This window comes from the organism of the source record quoted next, unplaced genomic scaffold, assembly GCF_019419815.1.
Source record: "Pyrus x bretschneideri cultivar Hongxiangsu unplaced genomic scaffold, Pyrus_bretschneideri_v1 Contig5, whole genome shotgun sequence".
Classification (NCBI taxonomy): Eukaryota; Viridiplantae; Streptophyta; class Magnoliopsida; order Rosales; family Rosaceae; genus Pyrus; species Pyrus x bretschneideri.
In genome coordinates, this window is record NW_025999787.1 from 9,312,368 (window position 1) to 9,336,199 (window position 23,832).

Consider the following 23,832-nt stretch of genomic DNA (forward strand, 5'->3'; position numbering starts at 1 on the left):
TACGTATGAATGGTGATTTTGAAGTTTTGGATCCTCCAATTTTTTTATCGTCATCATGACTACCACCACCACCATATCTCCAACACTACTCGTCACCTGTAGGAAACTTACTTCTACCTCCACTACTGCTGCTGCCAAAACAACAAGCAACAACTTATCAAGGTCAACTGTAACAACCCGTTCCGGGATTTACGTAAGAAAATTGGTATTTTTATATTTTCACTAAGTTTGAGGATACCTTCCTTTTTAAAATTGTTTTTGAGCCTTAATTGGTGAGCCCAAGGGGCCCACCCCCTGTTTTGTCCCCTTCCCTTTCCCTTTTCTGTTATTTCCTCTTACTCTCTCTCTCTCTCTCTTTCTTTCTCTTTGTCTTCCTCTCCCTCCCTCCGAGCAGAACACACACACACACACCCCCATTCCCACGCCTATAACTCTTTTCTAACCTTGTGGTTGTCAAATTAAAAGAAGGGTTTTTATCACAAATGGTCCCTGAAATTGACCCACCACATCAAGATAGTCTCTGAAATTAATAATCAATTAATGTAGTTCCTAAAAATAGGTGTTGCAAATCAACAAAAATTTTGTTATATGGTCATGTGACACATAACTGGGCCTCACAAATGTAATTAATATTATCACTTGAAATTAAAAATATTTAAGTATTAACTAATTTGCATATACTATTTTTTTTCATAAATTTGCATAGATACTATTTTTTTTCTTCTTTTGAAATTACAAGAATTAACGAAAAAAAAAGTTGAAATTTTTGAATTAAAATAAATTAAATACGTGGGTAATTAAAACGACTTATCGGCTATGAAAACATCACATAAAGGAAGGGAGCATATACCGTTTTATCTGAAATTAAAAGAACCAACGAAAATAAGGGGAAATTTGCACGCGATTAATTAAAATGAAGAGAGTCGGAGTCCTACTAAAAGTGGGTTTCTCTCTATTTCCTAAGACAAACAGGACGACTTAGAGTTAGGGTTTCTAATTTCTTACCCTCCAAGCAACTACACTGCCACTCCCCCCCTCTCTCTCTCTCTAAATATACCTCTAACTTTTCGCTCTCTCTCTCTCTCTCTCTACAATTCTAAATCCAAATTCGGTAAATCCTAATAGGTTCAGGAGATTGCATTCTATAAATACCCAAACAACGCCCTCTCTAATCGTCACATCAAAAGCCACAGCAACCACAACACAAACCTACTCTTCACTACTCCACTTCTTCTGCGTTGTGGTGTTAATGGAGAACCATTCCCTTTTCCCGCCCGGGGTCCGCTTCAAACCCACCGATCAAGAACTCATCGGTACCTTTCTCCATTACTTTTTATTGAAGACACCGCGGCTACTGCCCCCGCCGCCACACAACACCTTCATGCACATGTGCAACCTCTTCGGCAATAAATCCCAACCCTCTCAAATTTGGGAAGCTTTTGGGGGACCAGCAGCACTTCAACTTGCTGCTGCTGATCAACCCGCCTTGTACTTCTTCTCCGAGCTTAAGAAGATAACCCCCGAGGGTTCCAATGTTGATCGAAAGATGGGGCTCGGAGGTACTTGGGAAGGCAAGTCGGTGCCCGCTTGGGTTGAAGGGACTGAGGGTAATTCTACCTGTATCGGACTAAAGAGAACCTTCTGGTACAAGAATGAAGGCTCCGAAGACCACGGTGGGTGGAAACTGGATGAATACAGTCTCTTTGCATCTCCGAGGAAGCGCAACAGCCATACAGGTTACGACTTCGATTTTGTGCTCTGTCGGTTGAGGAACACGTCTGGCATTAACAAGAGAAAGTGTTCGACTTCATCTTCACAGGATGATGAAGTGCCAAAGATGAAGAAGCAGCGTCCTAACGAAGAGATCGAACAAAACATGCATGCGATCAATGTTGAGGAGGAAGGACGACAAGGCAATTATTCTTGTCTAACTAGTAATTCTGTGGTTTCTTATCAAGAGAACAATGAATTTGCGGTCGGTGATTATGTTGATTATGGTTATGATGATAATGATCTGAGATTGACCATCACTGTTGCCGAATTAGACAAAATATTGGCTAAAGAGCCGACCGATGGATCAGTAGAAGCGCTTTTTCTAACAGCTTCTGCCTCAGAGGAATTGTTATTGGGTAAAGAAAGACAAGAAGTGCCACTGTCGGTTTCTTCCACTGTTGTCGTTGCCCATGGAGAAGTGGAAGATGAAGCATTGAATCCAAATATGTTAGAGGAGTTAATTCCTGAAACCCGAGAACTGCCTTTACCAGCATCATCTGGGACTGCTGAAGATGGAACCGTTGAAGAGAAAGCTTGGGATCCAAGTTTATTAGAGCAATATTGGCTGGCTGAAACGCAAGAAGAGGAACCTCTGAATCCAAGTTTCTACAGGGATTTTATGTTTGCCGATGGAGGAGTAGAGGAAGCTTATCATCCAAGTGCCTTCGACAATGTGGTCGACCAATCATTATTCTGAAGCCGCTAATTGGATAGTTATTTGTTTACAGAAGATCAGTTCATGCCACTTATTTTGATGTAATTAATTTCACTACCTGCAGAACTTGTTACTGAATGAAGATTTGTAACACGATTTTCACCGGCTTTAATTTCTCTTCTTATTAATTTTAGTGTTTCTTTAGTTGTCTATTGTGTTTTGTTCCGAATGATCATGTAAAATTATCAATGAACTGGCTTCGTTTTTCCAGTAATTTTACTTTTGATGATTTGTAAATTTGACGACCAAATAATGCTCTCTTAAATTCAACTTGATTTTCTTTTTAATTTGCACAGAAAGAATAATTTCTTTTCTGCAGCTAGTTATAATTTAAATTCGACTTCTTTAGGCACGAACACAAAGCTTAATTACCGCAAGAAGGTAAAGAATGAGCAGGATTTGGAGAAAGAAAGTAAAACTAACTCAAGATGTAAGACAGCTCAAACCAGGTCGCAGTACTCGCAGATATCAAAGCAGGGCAGTACAAGTAGAAAGATTGATTGTTCCAGTAAAAACTCAAAAGGTTGAACAAAGATTAATTTGCATCTAATTTGATCCCAATCAGTCATGATTAAAAGAACTAACTTTACGTGGAAAGAAAAGAAATGAAGAAACCTGGAGACCAATGCGTCAGTTGTGAAACCATAGATTTCCCATGGACGCTTTGCCATTGTGCTCTCGCATTTGGTGCCTTGGATTCACATTGAATCTGCATCAAATGGCATATAGGAGTCATGAAAGATACAATTACAAAGCAGCATCAGGAGATTAGTCCTAGCACTGATCTAAGAGGAAAATAACCCCTAGCACGAGAGAAGATACGATTGCAATAAGCAGCATCAGGAGATCAAATTTTGGTACTCCAAAGGTGCCAATGATTCCGTTTATTTGAAACATTGTTCCAGAGCTAGTTGCAAAACATGAATGAGACACAGATATCCTACACAAGTGCCAATAGTGAATTGTGCAATCTCCAGACAGAGCCATTCACAATATGATCATACAATTTACTCTAAGCTATATTCAATATAAGAAATACCATTTTCACTGCCAGCAATTTCAAATTTTGAAAAACAAAAAAAGGACTGAAAAGAAACCATACCTGAATTAATTTGGACTCAATTATCATACAAATGCAAATTGAAAAGCGTTCGTGTCCCGTCTAATAAATGATAATACTGACCAACAGTTGCATAAACATCGTCATTGAATCTGGAGTAAAACTCAGCATTCCAATTTTCAGCAGCATGAGCGATGAACAGTTTAGACTTCTTTGGGAACCGTTGAGGCACCTCTACATGGTTCTCCTGCCAACAATGGGAGGGAAAATGATCACATTATTGTGTCTGGACTAGATTCAGATGATTTCTTCCTCAATGTCGCGAGTCCAAAACCACTATCTGTTTGGGAGCAATGGGATGAACTGCATGTCCCTCCTTATTGTATCTGGACTAGCTTCAATAATCAACTAAAACGACGAGGAATTTTGGGAAAAAAAAACTAACCAAAAGTTTTAACATTGCAACTAAATGCGAGGAAGTATGGGTAACACTTTCAGTGTCCTCTATGAAGACGTATCTACGCCTTGCAGATAATAATCATCAATGTAGTCCACACCAAGGCGTTTCAGGCTACCTTCAACAACATGACTGGACATAGTCAGTAGTGCCATTTACTACAACGTCATCAGTGTCAAACCTTACGAGACCAAATTTTGTAGCCAACTGAACCTTGTCTCGAGGCAAATGCTGCAATGCCCGATTCACAAGCCATGTACGTGACAACGGACCAACAATGTAAGCATACGAACTTACAATGCAAGTTAGCAATTGTGAGAAGGCTAAAAGAAACTATATTTAAACAAAACAGAACAAAGCAAACGCAAACCAACCACTAAGTTGGAGAGGACGGCATTTTATCGAACATTTTGCATGCATACAACTGACTAGTCAGAACCCAATCCAAATTACATATGGAGATTAAGTTAAAACCTGATCTCCGACCCAGCCCGGCTTTCCAACTTCCAGTTCCGTAGTCATTGTTGTGGCGGGACCTATGGCACAATGCCGGTTGCTAGAGAAATTGGCGCGGCGAGGAGCGCGGTGAAAAAGAAAGTTGGAGTTTGAGTTTGGTAAATACCAAAATTGAAATTTCTTTATAATAAACCACAGCAACTGGTTCAGTGGTAAGGATGCGGACTACGGCTCTCTAATAAACAAAAAATGAGAGACCCCCGGGTTCAATGCTCCAAGCCGATGAATCTACTTGACTGTGGCGACGATCAGAGTAAAATTCTCCATAACCTCTCCCTTTTGTGAAAAAAGAAAAATATATGAGCGAATAATATAAAAGAAAAAACAGAGCGAGCATATACAATATTTTAGAATTAAAAGAATTAACGAAAAAATATGAAGAAATTTAAATTAAAATAAATTAAGCACGTGGTTAACATAAATAAAGAGAATCCTACTAAAATTGGGTTTCTTTCTGTATTTCCTAATACAATCAGGACGACTTAAAGTTAGGGTTTCTAATTTCTTACTTACCCTCCAAGCAACTACACTGCCACTCCCCCTCTCCCTCTCTCTATCTCTCTCTAAAATTCTGAATTCAAATTCAGTAAATCCTAATAGCTTCAGGAGATTGCATTCTATAAATACCCAAACAACGCCCTCTCTAATCGTCACATCAAAAACCACAGCAACCACAGCACAAACCTACTTCACTACCCGACTCGAATCATCTTCTTCTGCGTTGTGGTGTTAATGGAGAACCATTCCCTTGCCCGGCCCGGTTTGCGCTTCAAACCCACCGATCAAGAACTCGTCGGTGGCTTTCTCCACTACTTTTTGGTGAAGACACCGCGGCTACTACCCCCGCCTCCGCACAGCACCTTCATGCACAAGTGCAACCTCTTCGGCAACAAATTCCAACCCTCTCAGATTTGGGAAGCTTTTGGGGGAGGAGCGGCACTTCAACTTGGCGCTACTGATCAACCCGCCATGTACTTCTTCTCTGAGCTCAAGAAGAAAACCCCCAAGGGTTCCAATGTTGATCGTAGGATGGGGCTCGGAGGTACTTGGGAAGGCAAGTCGGTGGCCGCTTGGATTGAAGGGACCGAGGGTAATTCTACCTGTATCGGACTAAAGAGAACCTTCTGGTACAAGAATGAAGGCTCCGAGGACCACGGCGGGTGGAAACTAGACGAATACAGTCTCTTTGCATCTCCAAGGAAGCGCAACAGCCATACAAGTTACGACTTCGATTTTGTGCTTTGTCGGTTGAGGAACACGTCTGGCATTAACAAGAGGAAGTGTTCGACTTCATATTCGCAGGATGATGAAGTGCCGAAGATGAAGAAGAAGCGGGCGAACGAAGAGATCGAACAAAACATGCATGCGTTCAATGTTGTTGACGAGGAAGGACGACAAGGCAATTCTTGTCTAATTAGTAATTTTGTGCTTTCTGATCAAGAGAACAATGAGTTTATGGTCGGTGATTATGTTGATTATGGTTATGATGATAATGATCCGAGATTCACCATCACTGCTGACGAATTAGACGACGTGTTGGCTAAAGAGCCGACCGATGGAGCAGTAGAAGCGCCTTTTCCAACAGCTTCTGCCTCAGAGGAATTGTTATTGGGTAAAGAAAGGAAAGATGTGCAACTGCCGGTCTCATCCGTCGTTGCCGATGGAGGAGTGGAAGATCAAGCTTTGTATACTAATACGTCGGAGTTTATTCCTGAAACCCGAGAACTGCCTTTGCCAGCATCATCTGGGACTGCTGAAGATGGAACCGTAGAAGAGAAAGCTTGGGATCCAAGTTTATTAGAGCAATATTGGCTTTCTGAAACCCAAGAAGAGGAACTTCGGAATCCAAGTTTCTACAGGGATTTTATGTTTGCTGATGGAGGAGGAGTAGAGGAAGCTTATCATCCAAGTGCCTTCGACAATGTGGTCGACCAATCATTATTCGGAAGCAGCTACTTGAATAGTTATTCGTTTACGGAAGATCAGTTCATGCCACATATTTTGATGTAATTAATTTCACTACCAGCAGAACTTGGTACTGAATGAAGATTTGTAACACGATTTTCGCCGGCTTTAATTTCTCCTCTTATTAATTGTAGTGTTCTTCAATTGCCTATTGTGTTTTGTTACGGATGATCATGTAAAATTATCAATGAACTATCTCCGTTTTTCCAGTAATTTTACTTCTGATGATTTGTAAATTTGATGACCAAATAATGGAGAACTGCTTTCTTAAATTCAACTTGATTTCCTTTTCAATTTGTTCAAAATGTATAATTTCTTGTCTGCAGCTAGTTATAATTTAAATCCGACTTCATTAGGCGCGAGCACAAAGCTTAATTACCGCAAGAAGTTCAAGAATGAGCAGGTTTTGGAGAAAGTAAAACTAACTCAAAGATGTAGGACAGCTGAAACCAGTTTGCAGTAGTTGCAGGTTTTGAACAAAGATTGCTCACACCAGTACGCTTAGAACTTACAATATGCCATCAGGCACCAAACTATAACGGCGTCAAAGATTCTATGAATGGATGAAATTGAGATCTTCTTTCTCATCCTTCACAGTGTTCCTCATCTTGTAGGTGCAGTTCTCGAGCGAACGAGTTCTTGTCATCCAACTTGGTCTTAACCTCCTCACCTTCAGAGCTAGTTACAAAACATGAATAGCAAATTTCAAATCGACTCAATTAAATGCACTGCAGAAACAAAGCATAAACTTTTACAACACAAAGCTTGATTAACTCGAAACGTTTAAGCATAAGCAGGCTTCTGAGGAAGAAAGAAATCCTTCCTTTATATGCAAGTTAGTCAAAGAAATCCTTCCTTGATATGCAAGTTAGTCCAAACCAGTTTGTAAAGATAAAATGTCAAAAACAGGGGAGTAAATGCAATTCTCATCAAGCCATCAAAGCAAAAAGCAGTAAAAGTAGCAAGTGGGTAAAAAGAAGACTCTCATTCAAGTAAAAACTGTAAGAACAGAAGTATTACAATAATATGCCATCAGGCAAAGATGACAATAATTCCTCTAAATTATTCAACCAAACCACAAGATCATCAAGCACTATAACTGGATGAAATTTGGTGACATAGTCAAGTCAATAATCTGAGGATAAGCACTAGAAACTCTGCTCTTTTTCCCGCATAAACCGCCTCTGCATTGGGGAGCTGGAGTTGTCAAATCTATTATCTCGCCTCCACAAGGCCTGAGATAACTTTTGCCCGGTGACTGATCATCGTCTGTAACTGTAGTTGTCAATTGTTCCCTTACAGGATGCCTCAATTCAACGCTACAGTCATCAGAAGATGTAGTACTGGTAGCCACATTCGAAGATGGAATTCTCACCGGTGATGTTATAAAACCGAATTGCTCTCTGAAATCTTTTCTTACTTCTTGACTGTCTCCATATACGTCATTAATTGTCATTCCTGTATCATCCTGCTGATCATCTTCTGAATTATGAATTATAAAATCGGATAATGTTTCTTCCTGTAATGTGCTGTCACTCAAGAATTCATCGCATTCTTTTTCATTGTAGCACTCATAATTTCCAACTTTATTGCCGATATCATTTTGCTGATAGCCTGCTGAATTATGACCCATGATGTCCGATAATGTGTCTTCCTGTGGTGAACTACTGGTACACATATCTTCATCACATTCCCTTTCATTGCACCAATCATCTTCATTTTTGAAAATGTCGTCAGACAGTTTGGTTGAGGAAGGAAGATCATCCATGGAACAAACTTTGACCTTCATCTGCTCCGGCAGGCGTGGACAGCCGACAGAATGCTTGATGTACTGGCTCGAAAAGAAGTTCACAGTGAGGTTCAAGCTGGTGATCCAAACAAACAAAATTTCACATCCCATTAGTACGAGCAAAAAAAGCATATGTGTATTCATTCACTCACAATTCACATGAAAACTAATAAAACGATACCTGTGCCATGGCAGAAGAGTGAGCATTGAGTATGCAAGCTTGATCTTGCTGACAAGTCCTCCAAGGGTTTTAAAACTTGCAGCAGCCTGCCTAACTGCCTTTGATACAGTTGGATTCTGCCAGGCCCATTCAAACTGCAATTCCCAAATCAAGTCGATATAAATCGGAAATCCTCAAACAAAAATAATCCCAACCAGGTATTAACTATTAACACATAACTGATTTCAAAATTAGTTCCAACCCAATGTGGGTTCCAATCAAACTGGAGATATCCTTAAATGAAACATATTAACAACATAATTCTCAAGAAATTGGAGTTTGAAAGGTCCCAAATTCCGATTAATAAATCTTCATATAAATTTGAATCCAATAAATCCATAAAAAAATGGGGACCAAATGGATGCCAGAATTAGTACAAACTCAATGTGGGTCCCAATCAAACTGGAAACATCCTCAATTGGCACATAATTAGGATACAATTCTGAAGAAATTAGCATCTAACTTGATCCCAGTCAATCATAATTGATAAATTAACTAGATTTGGAGGGAAATAAAAATGTAGAGACCTGGAGAGCAGAAACGTTTGTTGGGAAACCATAGATGCACAAGACCATCTCCCAAGGCCGCTTTCGCTTCGTTCTCCAAGCTCCTTGCGATATTTCTCCGTTGTGCTGCCTTATTCGCCGCCGCGGATTCACTGTGAATCTGTATTCAGCATCACCCAGATAAACAAACAGTCAAATTGGAGTCACTTGTTGATCCAATTTATAAAAGAAAGCAGAAGAAAGTCTCAAAATTTAAAATAAATTCAAACAAGAAAGTCCCAAATAAACAAACAATCAAACAGTGAAATTGGGCTGAATTATTAATCGGAGTTCTAAACGGAAGTTTCAAAATTTAAAGAAATCAGATGGAAAATGATCAAATCAAGAATGGTATGATTATTCCGAACCGATTGGAGATTAAAAATTGATAAAAAATAATTAAGGAAATTGGGGGAAATTGGCAAAATTACCCAATATAAGTGTGGCCTTTGTAGCGAGGGCTGAGAGAGCTCAACAGATAACAAGCAAAGAATCGACCTTCTCCTTCTTCTGCTGCTGCCATCGCCGTTAGGGTTTCTGGGATTTCTGATCCTGCCTTTTTCTTCCGCCTCATCTCTCAGACACTCTCCCTCACAAGCAGACAGAGTCACACTGAGAGGTATATTGAAATGGGAATGAATACGATTCGACCGTTGGAATATTTTACCCTTATTTGACTGTTTGAAAGCCTCGTCATTCGACGGTCGTGATCTGTCGGTGGTACTGAAAGAGCCAACAGGATCCTCTCCGGATCATTTTGATGAAGATAGCATGGATTCATGAATCGTGTCAGTTAATTGTATATTGTGTAATCAGTTTTTATCAAGTATTGTTTGTGTTTAATTTTAAATAAAAATATTTACAATAATTTCTAATCGTATGATATACAATGAACGAACACGATTTACGAATTTCTGAGATCCTCACAAAAATGATCCGGCAAGAATCCAAATTCTTGAAAGAGAAACCAAGTTTTTGCCACGTGGCTTGCTGTTTCTTTATTCGCAAAAAGAATAAGCTGATTAGTGCCACTTCAAATACTTTTTTTTATATCGTATTCCATATTTGTTGAGCAAAAATTTTAAGGAGGTTATAACAACTAACTTTTATGTTTTGTGTTTTTAAACGAAGATTTGAAGGTTAAAATAACCGGAGTAACTTAAAATATCCAAAGTATTCTAGAACACTTGAGTGTATAAGTGTTTTATACTCTAAAAAATCATATAAAATGCTTTGATACAAGTTACAACACCAAATCAACTATAAATGACCTTGTTCTCTAATTTGGAACCAGAGAAAAAAAAAACCCCTTAATTTGCAATTTTCTTTTAATTAGATAGTTTTTTACTGTGACAACTACGTAATATAACCAATTTACTCATGTTATAACAAATCTCTCGCAATAACAGAAGTTGACTGCATATTTTGATACAGGTGAACTTTATCTTGATAAAAGTTGACCACCGTTTCTAACGATCATTATTCTGAATTTTTCAAGGGAGAGGGAGCTGAATCAATCAAGTTGTGGATGGATGGATCATTTGAATGTGTCACATCCTCCATGGGAATGAGTCTATTAATTGATTTATTCCACTCTTACCTAATCCACCCACTTCCAACCAAAAAAGAAGAAAAGGAAGAAAAGAAGCCAATCTATTCACTTGAATGCATCATCCAACCATTTTGAGAAAGTTTTCGGTATACCGAAAATATGATTTAGTAAATTAAGTGTCATAAAATAATTTTTAGTATCAGCCAATCATTTTATAACATTTGATGTGTCGGGTCATGTTCTCACCCATCAGTTACCAATAGCAACCTAACATTTTGTCAAAAGGTTGGCCAATCAGGAGAAATAACGAACGTACAAGAAAACAATATATTCAAATCCCCAAGTCAGAAAACCTAGCACAATTTAAGCACAAAAACTAGGCTACTCAACCTCAACTGTGAGTATTCACTCCATCGTTTCCATGTAGATTGTTGGCCGAGTCCTTCTGGTATATGCGGGGAATTCTACACTCCGAGACTTTTAACCGTTAGATTATTGGTCAACGATATATTAACAAATATCTAACGATAAAAAACCCAAGAGTATAGGATGCTCCGGGGAACCATTGAATTTTCGTTGATGGACCTCCTCCAACAGCTCATCAAGGAATGAAAGTACAATACCAAGTCAGGTACATAATGAGTTTACTTACTGCTACTATTACAGAAACAGAAATCCAGGCCATCCAAATCTTAAGATACCAAATAGAAATTGCCAAGCCAACCTCCTATTTAGCGGTAGAGACGTCAAGAAACATTTTTTCGACAGAAAATACAAGCCCATGCTAGTGATAAGTTGCACATACAAAGTCAATTATCTGTCAGTAAGCTCAAGTAGGTCTAACATTATCCTTAAGTTTGTCATCTACACTTGGTTAGTTGGTTCATGTTCCTAACATTATCCTCAGATAAACATTTCATCACAGTAATGTAATGAAGACGAAATGATGATTGCGAAAGAAAAGAGGATGGCGATCCAACTTAATAGAAATGCATCATAAACTCACAAATATGAAAGTCTAATCCAAGCATTCATCTTTCCGATGATCTCAAGTCAAATGATCCGATACTCGTGAAGAGTTGAAGATTGAAAGAGCTCATTGCAACAAAGGCATTACTATTTTCAACACAGACGACATCAACTAAGGAAACAGCAGCTATCAGATTTGAGGTCGGCAACACAGACACAGATGGGAAGATACAAGGAGAGAAGCATCAACGAGCAAACCACCATACAAAAGCGTCATATTCCAATTCATTTGACGGAAAAAGATTACACATTATAAGCAGAGCGCATCAACAGTCTGCAACCAGAATACCAGAAATGTAGAATCTTGGCCTAAATAGTCACATAGCAAGCATGCAAAAGAGAAGACAAAGAATCCACATATCAAATAGCAGTAATATGAATGGTATCACAACACTCCCTTCCAGATGCCCTAACACTCATCAGCAAACATTAGTTCATAGGATACGACAGCAGCATTGGTTACACATGTGCATGTGGGCATGTAAGAGAAAGATTATCTATATTGCGCTGAAATCGCAAACTTAATTAACCATAAACCAGCAGCCATAGCAAACAACAATTTCCATTATCCCTAACTGCGGAAAAACACAGAAAATCCATCACCATAAACAGACAAATGATCCTTACATTTGTGCATACAAGCGTGTATACCAAACTTCGACATTCTAAATGTGTGTTTCATAAAATCCTCTCTCAGCCTTTTCATTAACATCAAGTATAGTATCTATTCTAATCGATTAATGAAACTCGAATGGATTAAAGCAGGAGACTTTCTTATATACTGACAACATGCTCTCTTTATAAATAGCACTGGCAAGGTAAAGTACAATGTATGAAAGCTGCCAAAGTTCACAAGCCTTAGTTTTATAGAGGTGGATAATGTCTTAGTGAAATTTCTCCACACCACATTTTATTAGATAATACAGAAACCAGAACCAGATAGTGTAAAATACCAATTTTACAATACAAATTGGATTGACATTGTTTCTGAATACTAGTAATTACAGCTACAGCACACCATTTGCAAACATTATACAACATTTCAGATTTTTTTCAATTGGATCCTTCCAAAATTACAACATCTTAGATTCATACGAGTCAATCACAAACCTGGACTCATGTGCTATTCCCATCAATTACAGCATCAATCCGACTGCTTCGCTGTCGCCGGCGACGACAAATGCCTCCAGAGGTAGCGTCCGCTGGCCATGTCCATGACGGTCCAGAACCCGGATTCCACGGCGGAGCGAACCTGCAGAAGCACACAAAAAGAAGCAAAATTTGTTAAAACGGAGAGAAACCCAGAAGAAAAAAGCTGAAATTGGGTAAGAATTGAAGGGGAAAATGGATTGGGAACCTTGGAGAACCGGTCGGGAGATTTGTTGGGGTTTTGGAAATGGTGAGTTTCTTGTTCATCTTGCGGCGGTTCCAATTTGGGGTCGTCGGATTTGAGGTTTCTGAGGACAAAGAAGCCGGCGAGGGTGGCGGAGAGGAATATCAGAATCAGTCGGAGGGGACACATTTCTCCTTCTCAGTCTCATGCACAGAGAAAGAGAGGAGAGAGAGGATTAAGAAATGTGTGTTGGTTATGAAAAGGGAGGGAGGGAGTAGGAAGGGTGCAGTTGAAGAATGCCAATGGTGAGAGGGAATGGTCAATTATTTTTTTTTTTGGTTAGGTCATGAATTAAACTAATTCAAAGTTGGGAACTTTGGATCCATTGCGATAATTGCATTTGACCTGACACACACACACACACATGTCTCTAATTTATTTATTTTTAATTGCTTGAAGATGACTTTAGGGATAAAGATTACTTGGGGAATCGAGGTTGAGTGCTTTTAATCAGAATTCTGCTCCGGACCTTAGTGTTCACAGTTCAAGGATTAAATTATTTGGATCATTAATTAGTGTGTAAAAGAAATCAGAGCTATTGGTTTTTTGTGGTGGGCCAGGAAAATAAGTTAATAGAAATAGTTGAATTCAATTTGTACGGCCTAGATGAATTGATTCCTAGGCTTCGGACATTAAAGTCCGGAGCGAATCCAATTCCCTTTTAATCAACTTAGTTAATCTTTTTTTTTTTGAAAAAAAAAACTAGAATTTGAGTTTTTTGGGTGGATTTATAGTGAAAATTGTTTATGAGATTGCATAACTTCTTAAACAATGAAAATCAATAAAATTTCATAAATTTGTCTAAATTATTTTGGTCATTCGGTAAAAAATCTGTCAATATCCTCGCAAAGCAAATGGGTTAAAATTATTCTTAAAACGTTTACAGTGGACAAACTCAAAAACTACTTCTAATTTTCCATTAAGTTTCATTGTCACAAATCAAAATAAAGAGTAAAATCAATCCCAAAGTCCACTTTGGACAAAAAGGACCGCATAAATTATTTTGACATTTGCAATTACAACTCCCAACTCTTGGTAAATTATCCAATAAAGTCCACCATGTTGCATTTGCACTGGTTTCCCACTATCCTTTTTAAATGATCAAGCGATAGTGCAGCCGCCCGATAGCGCAGCCGTTGATAATGACAGTGGAACTCACGACCATCAATGGCTGCACTATCGTCATGACCGGCGACTGACGATAGTATGTTAAAGGCATAATTCGAGAATGCGTGATCCATGGCTGCATTTTGCACCATTTGCACCAATCAGCCGAAAAAAGCCTTTCAAAATTATCTTTAAAATGTCTGCGATCAAATGGTCCTATAATCTGTAGAACCTTCAACTTCAAAACTTCAAAAAATAAATAAAGCTAGAATCTACAAAACTAATTCTCATTTAACTGCTCAATCTGTGGAGGCAAACAATCTGCGTGCATCCGGCATCTCCATGAGTTGGGGACCTTCGGCTTCCAAGCCAGAACAATCGTACAAGCTGCCCGGCACAGCCAAGAAGTACATAACCACCTAACATAGATGATTTCACATTATTAAGAAAGAACTTGAATCCGCCCTTGGTTCTAGAAGCAAAATTTACCTGACACTACGTATTAGACTTTGGCAACACGAGCAATCTTTGCTAGCACTGTTCTTAAACTTCGAATACCAGCTCCAGATTTCGAGCTCACCATCACCTGAAATAAGAACCAAATCCGAAGTGATTACATCATTTTATGAATTGATACACATAAATAGTCTGCTTGTGCTTATCAACTGATCAAAGCAAAGCATACCGCAGGTTGGACCAAAGATTTATTTGCTTTCAGACTCTGCAAGATCAAATATGTTGTATTGAAAATGTTAGTCTTACGAAGAAAATCTACTTATATGCTATATATTGTCAGCATAAATAAGCCACACTCACCTCTTCAATTTGCATTGCACGACGTCCCACATCAATTGGGAAAACTGTATCCGTCTTCGTCAATAAAATCTGATATTTAGTTTCAGCCCTGTAAATCAAGTAATAAACATCATAAAAAAAAAAAAATTGAGAGCGAGCCATATAGTTCCAGAATGCACATAACAAGTATTTCTGCATTCATTCGTATATATATACGAATACCAAACTTGAAGATAATAAAGGTGTGATTGCTTCCACTGTGGTAATCCCAACAGTCATTAAAATAGTAGTTTTACAGAAGTGTCCACTGGTACCTTTCCATCAAGTCAATGAGTTCATGATCCCTTGGCTTCATTCCCCATTTTGTGTCAATAAGTAAGCACACTCGTTTTAGACCAACTCTTGTCGAAACATACTCCTTCACCTACAAATTTCAAAGCGTCCAAGAAAATAATTATATTGGCGTATATAAGAGTTAGACTGATTCCACTCTAGAAAAGCAAAGAACTAAAGTTGTTACTCACAAGCTCCACCCAAGCATCCTTAACTTCTTCTTTAGCATAAGCAAAGCCGTACCCTGGCAGATCAACCAAGCAGAGCTTTGATCCTAGATTGAAGAAGTTAATAGTCTGCAGAAAAAGCACATTTGTCATCAACAAACTGAACAGCTAACGAAATCATAGCAACAAAGCCTATTTTGTAACCTGAGTAAGACCAGGCTTGTCTGACGTTCGTACAACACCCCATTGTCTAGTAAGTGCATTAAGTAGTGATGATTTTCCGACATTTGACCTCCCTGAAAAACAAATGGAAGCCAACAACATCACTCATTGTCTCTTATCACAATAAAAGTTCTGATCGAACCACTGAACATACATTAGATGATGAACTCACTAATCAGATCAGAATTAAACTACTAAGAAAGGGATACAAACGTAGAGCTAATTGGATTGCATCGAGGGAAACAAAACACACCTGCAAATGCAATCTCTGGAAGATCAGGAGGTGGAAATGATGATGAAACTTTCGCAGCGGCAAAAAATGTCAATTTATTTCTAAATATCTGTAAAAGTAGTAAAGGTTCATATTAATGCGATTCCATAAAACAGTAAACAGAGGGTCATCCTAACACTATATTGATTTAAGCTTGTTCTGAAAAATATGTGAAAATTGAGATGTATAAACATACATTTTCCTCAATATTCTCCCTTTCTGAGCTGGTAGAGAAAGGAATATTATCCAATGGGGCAGAAAGCTCAGTGTTGTAGCCTGCCCTCCTCAACTCTATCAAGCGTCTACGACCCAACAACTTTAAATAAATAAAAAACAAGAGTTATATTTCAAGAATTGAACGGTTAGAAAATAGAGAGAGTCTCCATACTTAGAAACATAAAATCGAAAAGCATATATCCCAAACATCAAAAGACCTGTGCATACAAATTACATTATCTTCCACATAAGATAGGATTGAGGAACTTGGTTGTATTGCACGAAACTGTGCATTTTTTGAGATTTCAGCTTTTTCCTCCTCATCTTTTTCCTTCTCCTTTTTGCTTTCTGGGGAACACAAAAAATACGAGGTGTCAGGAAAATGAAAAACTCTACATTTCGTTAAAAAAGTAAACACAAAAAATACTAGTAGTAGTGATACAAATTCAAATTATACAAAAAAATGGAAGTAATTGATAAACTGACCATTTATAACAATAGTATCATCAAATCTTTTATTTGAGATATCATGAGGATCTAATCGAATTCGCTTCCTCTTCTTTGGTTGATCATCTATCACCCCTGATTCTTCATTCAAAATTTTCTTATCCGGCTTAAATTTGCTATGTTTCTTCAGTGCACTAGCCTGACCACCATCGGTAGTAACAGATTCCATCTTATCGCCCTCCTTATATTTGGTTTTACTGGAAACTTTTGCACCTCTATCCTTAGATGAAAAACGTTTATTTTCAGAAGTAGCATTCTCTAATCCATTAGAAACCCAGATAGAGCGAGGACGCCCAGGAGATTCACTTGCGTTCTTTTCATTTCCAAAACCATCCTTACTTTTGGTTTTATTGTAAACTTTGGGACTCCTAGGAGAAAAACGTTTAGTTTCAGAATCAGCATTCTCTAATCTATTAGAACCCCACCTAGAGCGAGAACGCAAAGGAGATTCACTTCCATTCTTTTCATAACCAAAACCATCCTTACTTTTGGTTTTATTGGACTCTCTGGGACTCCTACGAGAAAAACGTTTAGTTTCAGATTCAGTGTTCCCCAAATAATTAGAACCCCACCTAGAGCGAGGACGCAAAGGAGCTCTAGTATCGTTCCTTTCACTATCAAAACCATCCTTTACTTGGTTCGGTCCTTTCCTAGAAAAAGGCTTCCGATAAGATGCCTCTCCATTTCTAGAAGACTGAGAATCCCGATCTGTGTCTTGGTCACCATAGATTCTCTTCCTTCTCCTATCACCATTCATGGTTTTAGAATCGTCCCTTTTATTAAGATCTCCACGACTCCCTTCTTCAGAATTGTGAAACTTTATCCCCTTCTTATTAAAGCTCCCCCTCCTATTATCATTGTCACTGTCCCTTTTTCCATCACTGTGAAACTTGGGCCTTCCAATAGATGCTTTGAGTTTCTTATTGAGCTTAAACCTTAATTTAGCCTCTGCAGACATGCTCTAACCACTAGCACTCAATTAAATACCCCGAATTCTCAAAAATCGAATCCACCCAGCAACAACTTAAACTACTCAGTAGCCAAAACCAATCCCAAAATTACAAGGCAAACCTCCTATTTTAGCACACACTTCAGAGCACCACCCTGAATATACTGAAATTCAAGCAGATGTATGAATCCGACCTACAAAACATACACGAAATAAACAATAAATCCCATTTCCAGTAGCATTTTAGACCAGAAATTACACTTGATCGATAAATTCCAGCAGAAATTTTCACAATTTAATTGCACAAAGTATCACCTACAAAGAGAAATAAAAGCCATTTGCAATAAATAAATAAAAATACAGAGGCTATGTTTGTTTCCATGGATTTGGCATTCGAATAGGGAGATTCCCACGCCGAATCCATCGTTTGGACACCGTCACTTGGATTGTAATTCAATACCGAATGTGCCCAGTTGCCGGATTCGGATAAAGCAAGGAACTTGAAATGTGAAATTTCATTTGGGACTTACCAGACTCCTCCTTCGACCAAGCCTGAACCCTCTCAAAGGCGCTGTAATCGCTGCAAAGACCTAATTGGGGACTTGGGATTTGGAGCAGTGCTTCAGCAATCAGCGCCAGTTCTCTCTGTAAAACGAGTGTTTGGCATGGACGCTTAAACCCTAAACCCTGATTCAGAAGTAAGGAGTGTGAGTGACGACTGCTCACATTGTTTACGGCCCGTTGGATTTACAAATTGGGCCATTTGAGAATGAAATTCTCATACGCATTACAACACTAAGGAAGAACTACCCTAAAATGTGGAGTCGTGCTTGACTCTATATTCTCGTGCAAATTAAAAGAAAATAAGATTTGATAAAAGTAAGACAAGGACAAATATAAGTTGTACCATGTTATGTAATTGTTCTTTTCCCATATGCCCCTATAGCTAAGGAGAAATTATTGGAAATCATTGCCTATTGCATGAACGAGGGTTGTCAAGAGTACAAAATTCTCCGCCATCACAAGCATTGGTGGAGCTACGATTTTAACCCTAAAGAGGCCTAGAAGTGTAAATCGGAAATGCTTCCCTAATCTTGCAAAAATTACTTTGACATGTGGTGAACAACCTACCACCGTCATTTGTATTGTGTCATCCTCATCATCCTCTTAGTTAAACCTAAACCCTAAGCCTCTCTAAGTTTCTTCCTCTCTCCCTCTTCCTCAAAACTCACAAGCAACGAATTACCTAAACTCAATAGAAGCCACCAACCTCAAATCAAATCCGATAAAAGTAATTAAAGTAAAAACATCGGATTAGGGCCCTGAGTCTATGAAAAAACCTTGAAAATCATAAGTATTACACTACACTTTTATGCGTAAAAAATATCAGACTAAACCTAAGACAATCCTTGCTCCTTTGTGGCTCCGCCTCTGATCACAAGTTTGATAAACTCATTACTGATTTTACCAAACGTGAAAAATGGGTACCACATAATCATTCAATTCACGAGCCAATGACCAAAAAAAATAATAATAATAATAATACATATTTTGTATGGTTGAGAATACGAATTAGGTTGGAATTGGGTGGTCCTCAAACTGGACAGATCTATAATTTTCTCCTTGATAGGCGACTAGAGGTTTCATTTGCTTGTGATTCCTCGAGCTCTTATTAGACAAACACAACTCCATATTCACATGGATAAGATAAAAGTAAGACAACAATAATACTATACTATGCACATATTCACATAGATAAGACAAAAGTAAGACAACGATAATACTATACTATGCATTTGTTCTTTTACTAAGGAGAAATTATTGGTTCAGCACTCCAAACCACGTCAATCGTCCGACATCTCTTACTAAAAGACCTGACTCATTCTATTTGGTCTCAATTAAGTGCGGTACCCTATATACACGTCCACACAAAAATTTCTTTTGATTAAGCTTCATTCTTTCGTCATAGAATCTAGAGCTAGCTTCCTCCCAACTCTATTCTCCCAATTACCCTCTATTCTTTACTTGAATTGAGAGAAATGATAAGGGGATTCTATGCATTCACTCTCTGTCATCTCATGGTTTTAGCACAATATTTTATAATGTTGAAGCGAAAATTGACGTTAAACGGTAAGGTGACAGAAAAAGCAATTTAAAAAAAAAATTGCTTTGCCATTTCTCCTTGAACTTATTTGTTTCATCATTGATGCCCATAATTTTGTTTATGTCCCTTCTGGTATCATTGCGTATAATTGCTGGCTGAACTAATCACTTTCTTGATGAATTATTGAAGCAATTAACACAAAACAAGGCATCAAAACGTCACTCCAACGAATAAAATAAATAATAAAATGATGCATAGCACTGTGTCACATGAAACTGGGTCCTAAAATCTAGCAAATTGGCAAATATTCCAAGTTTCCAACCAGTCTGGACCAAATAATTGGTCCGGTCAGACTACCGCATGTGATTTTTTAATCATTTTGCCCTCAATTTACAGCTAGGCTACCAATTTAAATCAATTTAAAACTTGGTAGGCCATTCCAATATGTGAACATCACGTTTAACAAATTTGAGCTGGGATTCAGATTTTCTTGCTATCGCGTTTATTTATTCGGAATGGACAAAATCATGAATTGAGAAAGTTATGAACGCGAAAGAAAATGAAAACGTATGTAATCAACCAGCCCTAACCAATCAAAATCCTTAATTGATAGACTTTTTCATTACGAGTTTTCCGGTGTTCAATCTCAGTTTTTGTTGTGAGACACTTCTAGTTTTAGTTTCGTACAAGCAGTTAGAAATCAAAACTTTATGATCACGTTCTAAATAAATAAACATGTCATTAGACCAACGGCAAAGAAATTAATATGAACAGGCAAATACAAACACAGAAATTGAAATCATAAAAAGAATGAATTAATACAATTATACAAGATGCATTGCAAAAAGAGTCAGGGTTTTGATTCGATTTGAATCTAACCCTTCATCCTCTGTTGATGAGGCCTATCAAAGGCTACAAATCATCATCTGTACATAACACATATATCCTCTCACTAATCCCAGCATTAACCCCAGATTACAAAATCGGCTTGTAATCCTGTGTTTTTATTTATTTCCCAGTACAAACACAACAAAACCATCACCAATTTTTTTTTTTTCATTTTTTTTTTATTAATTACTGGATTAATTTTAATTGCCACTCCAGAAAACGACCTGTCGTTCGACACCCACGATCAGCATTCGTTGACTGGGCAAGGGAGCGAGGAGGAAGAAGACGACGGAGTTGATATGGACGATGAGATGCTTTGATCATTTGGGCAGATCAGATAAGGCCTGAGCTTGTTCTTCCACATCTCCTTGAACGGGGCGGCGTCTCCGCCCGTCCTCTTGGCCTCCACCACCACCAGATTATCCGTCAATCTGTAAACCTCCACAGCAATTGATAAATTTCCATTCTGCCCTTCCATCTCCAGTCCCCAATCCTTCTTCCTCCTCACCCTCAACTTCTCCGTCTTGGCAAACTCGGCCACTCTCTCCATCACCTTCTCCACCGTCTCCTCCGATATAAAGCGCTCGCCGTCCTCCGCAGGGCTGCTGCTCGACGACTCGAACAACCCGGACAGGTCCAACCCGGCCGAGAACGAAATCAAATCGAACGCGTTCAGGCTCGTCACGCCCTTCTGCTCCTCCTCGCCGCCGATTTTGGCGTCGTCCATCGAACAATCGTCGTCGTAGAATTTGATCTCCTTGTACCCGCCTTTTCTGAACCACGGGTCCTTCAAAATCTCGTCGATCGTAATCCGGGTCGCCGGGTTGGTATCCATGAGCCGACCCAAAAACCGCTTCAGATCCGCCGACATCCATTTCGGGCACCGGAACTCGCCCTTGTAAATCTTCTTATACATCGCCATCAGATTGGGGTCGTTGAACGGCAAATATCCGGTGTTCAAAACGTACAGTATCACACCGCACGACCACACATCCACCTTCGCGCCGTCGTATCCCTTCTTCGTCAAAATCTCCGGCGCCACGTAAGCAGGGGTCCCGCAAAGCGTGTGGAGGAGCCCGTCGGGTCGGATCTGGTCGGCCACGGCGCTGAGCCCGAAATCAGAGACCTTCAAATTCCCGTTCTCGTCAACCAACAAATTCTCGGGTTTCAAATCGCGGTGGTAGATCCCGCGGGAGTGGCAGTACCCGACGGCGGAGATGAGCTGCTGAAAGTATTTCCGGCTGAGATTCTCCGAGAACCGCCCCTTCGACACCTTGGCAAAAAGCTCACCGCCTTTGACGAACTCCACGACGAAGTAGATCTTGGTCTTGGAGGCGAGAACCTCGTAGAGCTTGACGATGTTGGGGTGGCGGAGCCGGCGCATGATGGTGATCTCGCGCTTGATGTTGGACATGAGGTTGGTGCCGGTGAGCTTCTTCTTGTTGATGACTTTCACGGCGACACTCTGGCCAGTGAGAACGTTGCGGGCGTGGTAGACTTTGGCGAAGGCGCCGCACCCGAGGAGCTTGCCGAGCTCGTACTTCCCGAACAGGGCATTGTCGGGGATACGCTGCTGCTGCTGCGGCGGCCCAGGCACCAGCAGCGGCTGTCGTTCTTCGCTCCCCGGCATCATGGGATGCCGAGATGAGATCGAACCGGGGTAATCGTGTCGGTCAGGGCTGTGGGTTTTGATAGCTTGGAAGAGAGAATTTGGGGATTTTTATTTTTGTCAGGAGGAGGAACGTTGGGAGTTTTAATTGGAGGAACGAGGAGGAGTGGGAGGAGAGAAAAATATGGAGAGACTTTCGGTGGAAGCATTTTAACTTAAAGGGAGATATTTTTCCATACGCGGGAGAGTAATTTTATGGTTTTTTAGTTAAATAGGCAGCTTGTCATAATTATTTACTGTGATCTCATAAATTTAAAATCTATAGAAATTGCTTCTGTAATTAATTAGATAACATTTTGGTTCTTCTGGAAAATTCTCTATTAGTTTGAAAAAAAAACCACCCATTCAACGTTTTTGGGGTAACGATAGGAAGATTAAATTTAGAGATTAAATTTACAAAATAAATGACGTGTCACTAATAAAACTGAGCATGTTTATCAACGCTCAAGTAATAATCTAATGTCATTTATTATTTCGGTTTTATGGTATTCCTCTTCACTTATAAGTGAGAGGTATTAAGTTCGATTCTCGTCAAATGCGAGTTTGAATCACATTATTCCTAGTTCTTTGTGAGACTAAACTCATCTCCTTCCCTTTAGTATAAATAATATTATTTGTTAAAAAAATAATAATCTAATCATCTAATTTCATATTATTTAGTTTACAAATTTTTATTTACGTATTTAGTTTCTCTCGCATTAACTTTATTTAAAAAGGACACTTTATGTTGAATTTAAATCTCATGAATTAAAATAAGAAATTATGTGAATTTTAAAAACTATTTTAAATAAAAAAAAACCTGATTTTATTTTTTATACCAAACAATAATTTTGTTCGGTTTTTATTTATTCGGGGTTTGCTGCGAGACCAAAATTAAAAAATAGCAAAAGGCGGTTTTTTGTTTGAATTTGTTTTATTTTATTAAGAAAAACAAAATAATATTTTTTTAATAAGTGGTAGGCAGGACTTGTCTGGAAAAGTGATTGCCGTACACGTGTTGTAGGTTTTGTGAATAGCTTGACGAAGGAGAGAGAGGGAGGTTGGGGGCCCAACACGGCAGTTCTGTAGAATACTGACACGTCGTGCCGTCCGCGTTAGTACGTTAACTCCAACGTGCACGTGAAAAAAAAAAAAAAAAGGTGCCTTCGGTAAGAACACTTGCTTGGCTACCTCTCCACCCGCCGAAAGATAGAATATTTACACACGTGTGGAACTGTAATTCCAAGGTAAATTATTCTTTTGACGCTTGTAGGAAGTATATTTTTTTTAGGCTTAGAGACACGTTTTGCAATTTTTTAGGGTTTTAAAATTTCAACGCTTAGTTTTACACGTGAAGTGAATTTGACCTTGTAGTTCTAATTGTATTCAAACCTATTGTTTGCTTAATTTGTATTCGAGAACAACTCGAGCTCATCTTGAAACCTATTGCTTTTGGGGAAGTATATTTTTTTAGGCTTATAAACACATTTTGCATTTTATTTTGAAAATTTTAACGAAAAGCTTATGATGCTGTTGATTTTGACTAAAAATCAAATTTTTACACTAAAAAAATCAATCTTGGTGTTATTCACTTTACCCTTTATTTTGTCA

At 38.8% G+C, this 23,832-nt stretch overlaps 4 protein-coding genes across 5 annotated transcripts; 1 reads left to right on the forward strand and 3 right to left on the reverse strand.

The window, feature by feature from the left end:
- The first annotated feature begins 1,249 nt into the window (after window positions 1–1,249).
- Window positions 1,250–2,470, forward strand: LOC125470385 (NAC transcription factor 32-like). Its single transcript, XM_048569346.1, has one exon. It carries the CDS (start codon window positions 1,250–1,252, stop codon window positions 2,468–2,470), a length of 1,221 nt encoding a protein of 406 aa, XP_048425303.1.
- Window positions 2,471–7,452: 4,982 nt separating this feature from the next.
- LOC103945776 lies at window positions 7,453–9,682 on the reverse strand. Of its 2 annotated transcripts, none has more exons than XM_048569527.1 (4): window positions 9,472–9,682; window positions 9,023–9,161; window positions 8,457–8,572; window positions 7,453–8,351 (listed from the first exon to the last, which is right to left on the reverse strand). In XM_048569527.1, exons 1-4 carry the CDS (start codon window positions 9,612–9,614, stop codon window positions 7,580–7,582), a joined length of 1,170 nt encoding a protein of 389 aa, XP_048425484.1. In that variant the 5' UTR covers window positions 9,615–9,682; the 3' UTR covers window positions 7,453–7,579. The 2 variants fall into 2 exon arrangements, with proteins under 2 accessions (XP_048425484.1, XP_048425483.1); XM_048569526.1 differs by having other exon boundaries at window positions 8,457–8,590; window positions 9,472–9,679.
- A 4,600-nt stretch (window positions 9,683–14,282) lies between these two features.
- Window positions 14,283–18,343, reverse strand: LOC103945790. The gene is made up of 12 exons (XM_009356376.3): window positions 18,112–18,343; window positions 16,612–17,775; window positions 16,361–16,473; window positions 16,106–16,225; window positions 15,892–15,979; window positions 15,621–15,712; window positions 15,441–15,545; window positions 15,231–15,340; window positions 14,938–15,025; window positions 14,807–14,842; window positions 14,611–14,707; window positions 14,283–14,540 (listed from the first exon to the last, which is right to left on the reverse strand). The coding sequence occupies exons 2-11, from the start codon at window positions 17,588–17,590 to the stop codon at window positions 14,624–14,626; spliced, it is 1,815 nt and encodes a 604-aa protein (XP_009354651.2). The 5' UTR covers window positions 17,591–17,775; window positions 18,112–18,343; the 3' UTR covers window positions 14,283–14,540; window positions 14,611–14,623.
- Window positions 18,344–20,464: 2,121 nt separating this feature from the next.
- On the reverse strand, window positions 20,465–22,377 carry LOC103945799 (CBL-interacting serine/threonine-protein kinase 11). Its single transcript, XM_009356382.3, has one exon. The coding sequence runs from the start codon at window positions 22,204–22,206 to the stop codon at window positions 20,818–20,820; it is 1,389 nt and encodes a 462-aa protein (XP_009354657.2). The 5' UTR covers window positions 22,207–22,377; the 3' UTR covers window positions 20,465–20,817.
- Window positions 22,378–23,832: the final 1,455 nt, after the last annotated feature.

Excerpts from the sequence above, each read along its gene's own strand:
- LOC125470385 (XM_048569346.1), top strand. The coding sequence starts at position 1,250 with ATGGAGAACCATTCCCTTTTCCCGCCCGGGGTCCGCTTCAAACCCACC.
- LOC103945799 (XM_009356382.3), bottom strand. The coding sequence starts at position 22,206 with ATGATGCCGGGGAGCGAAGAACGACAGCCGCTGCTGGTGCCTGGGCCG.
- LOC103945790 (XM_009356376.3), bottom strand. The coding sequence starts at position 17,590 with ATGTCTGCAGAGGCTAAATTAAGGTTTAAGCTCAATAAGAAACTCAAA. Across the intron at positions 16,474-16,611 it reads TGATACTATTGTTATAAATG|AAAGCAAAAAGGAGAAGGAA; the intron begins GTCAGTTTATCA and ends TGTGTTCCCCAG. Across the intron at positions 14,708-14,806 it reads AATCTTTGGTCCAACCTGCG|GTGATGGTGAGCTCGAAATC; the intron begins GTATGCTTTGCT and ends TTCTTATTTCAG.
- LOC103945776 (XM_048569526.1), bottom strand. The coding sequence starts at position 9,614 with ATGAGGCGGAAGAAAAAGGCAGGATCAGAAATCCCAGAAACCCTAACG. Across the intron at positions 8,591-9,022 it reads CAAACGTTTCTGCTCTCCAG|TTTGAATGGGCCTGGCAGAA; the intron begins GTCTCTACATTT and ends TGGGAATTGCAG. Across the intron at positions 8,352-8,456 it reads ACTCTTCTGCCATGGCACAG|CTTGAACCTCACTGTGAACT; the intron begins GTATCGTTTTAT and ends TTGGATCACCAG.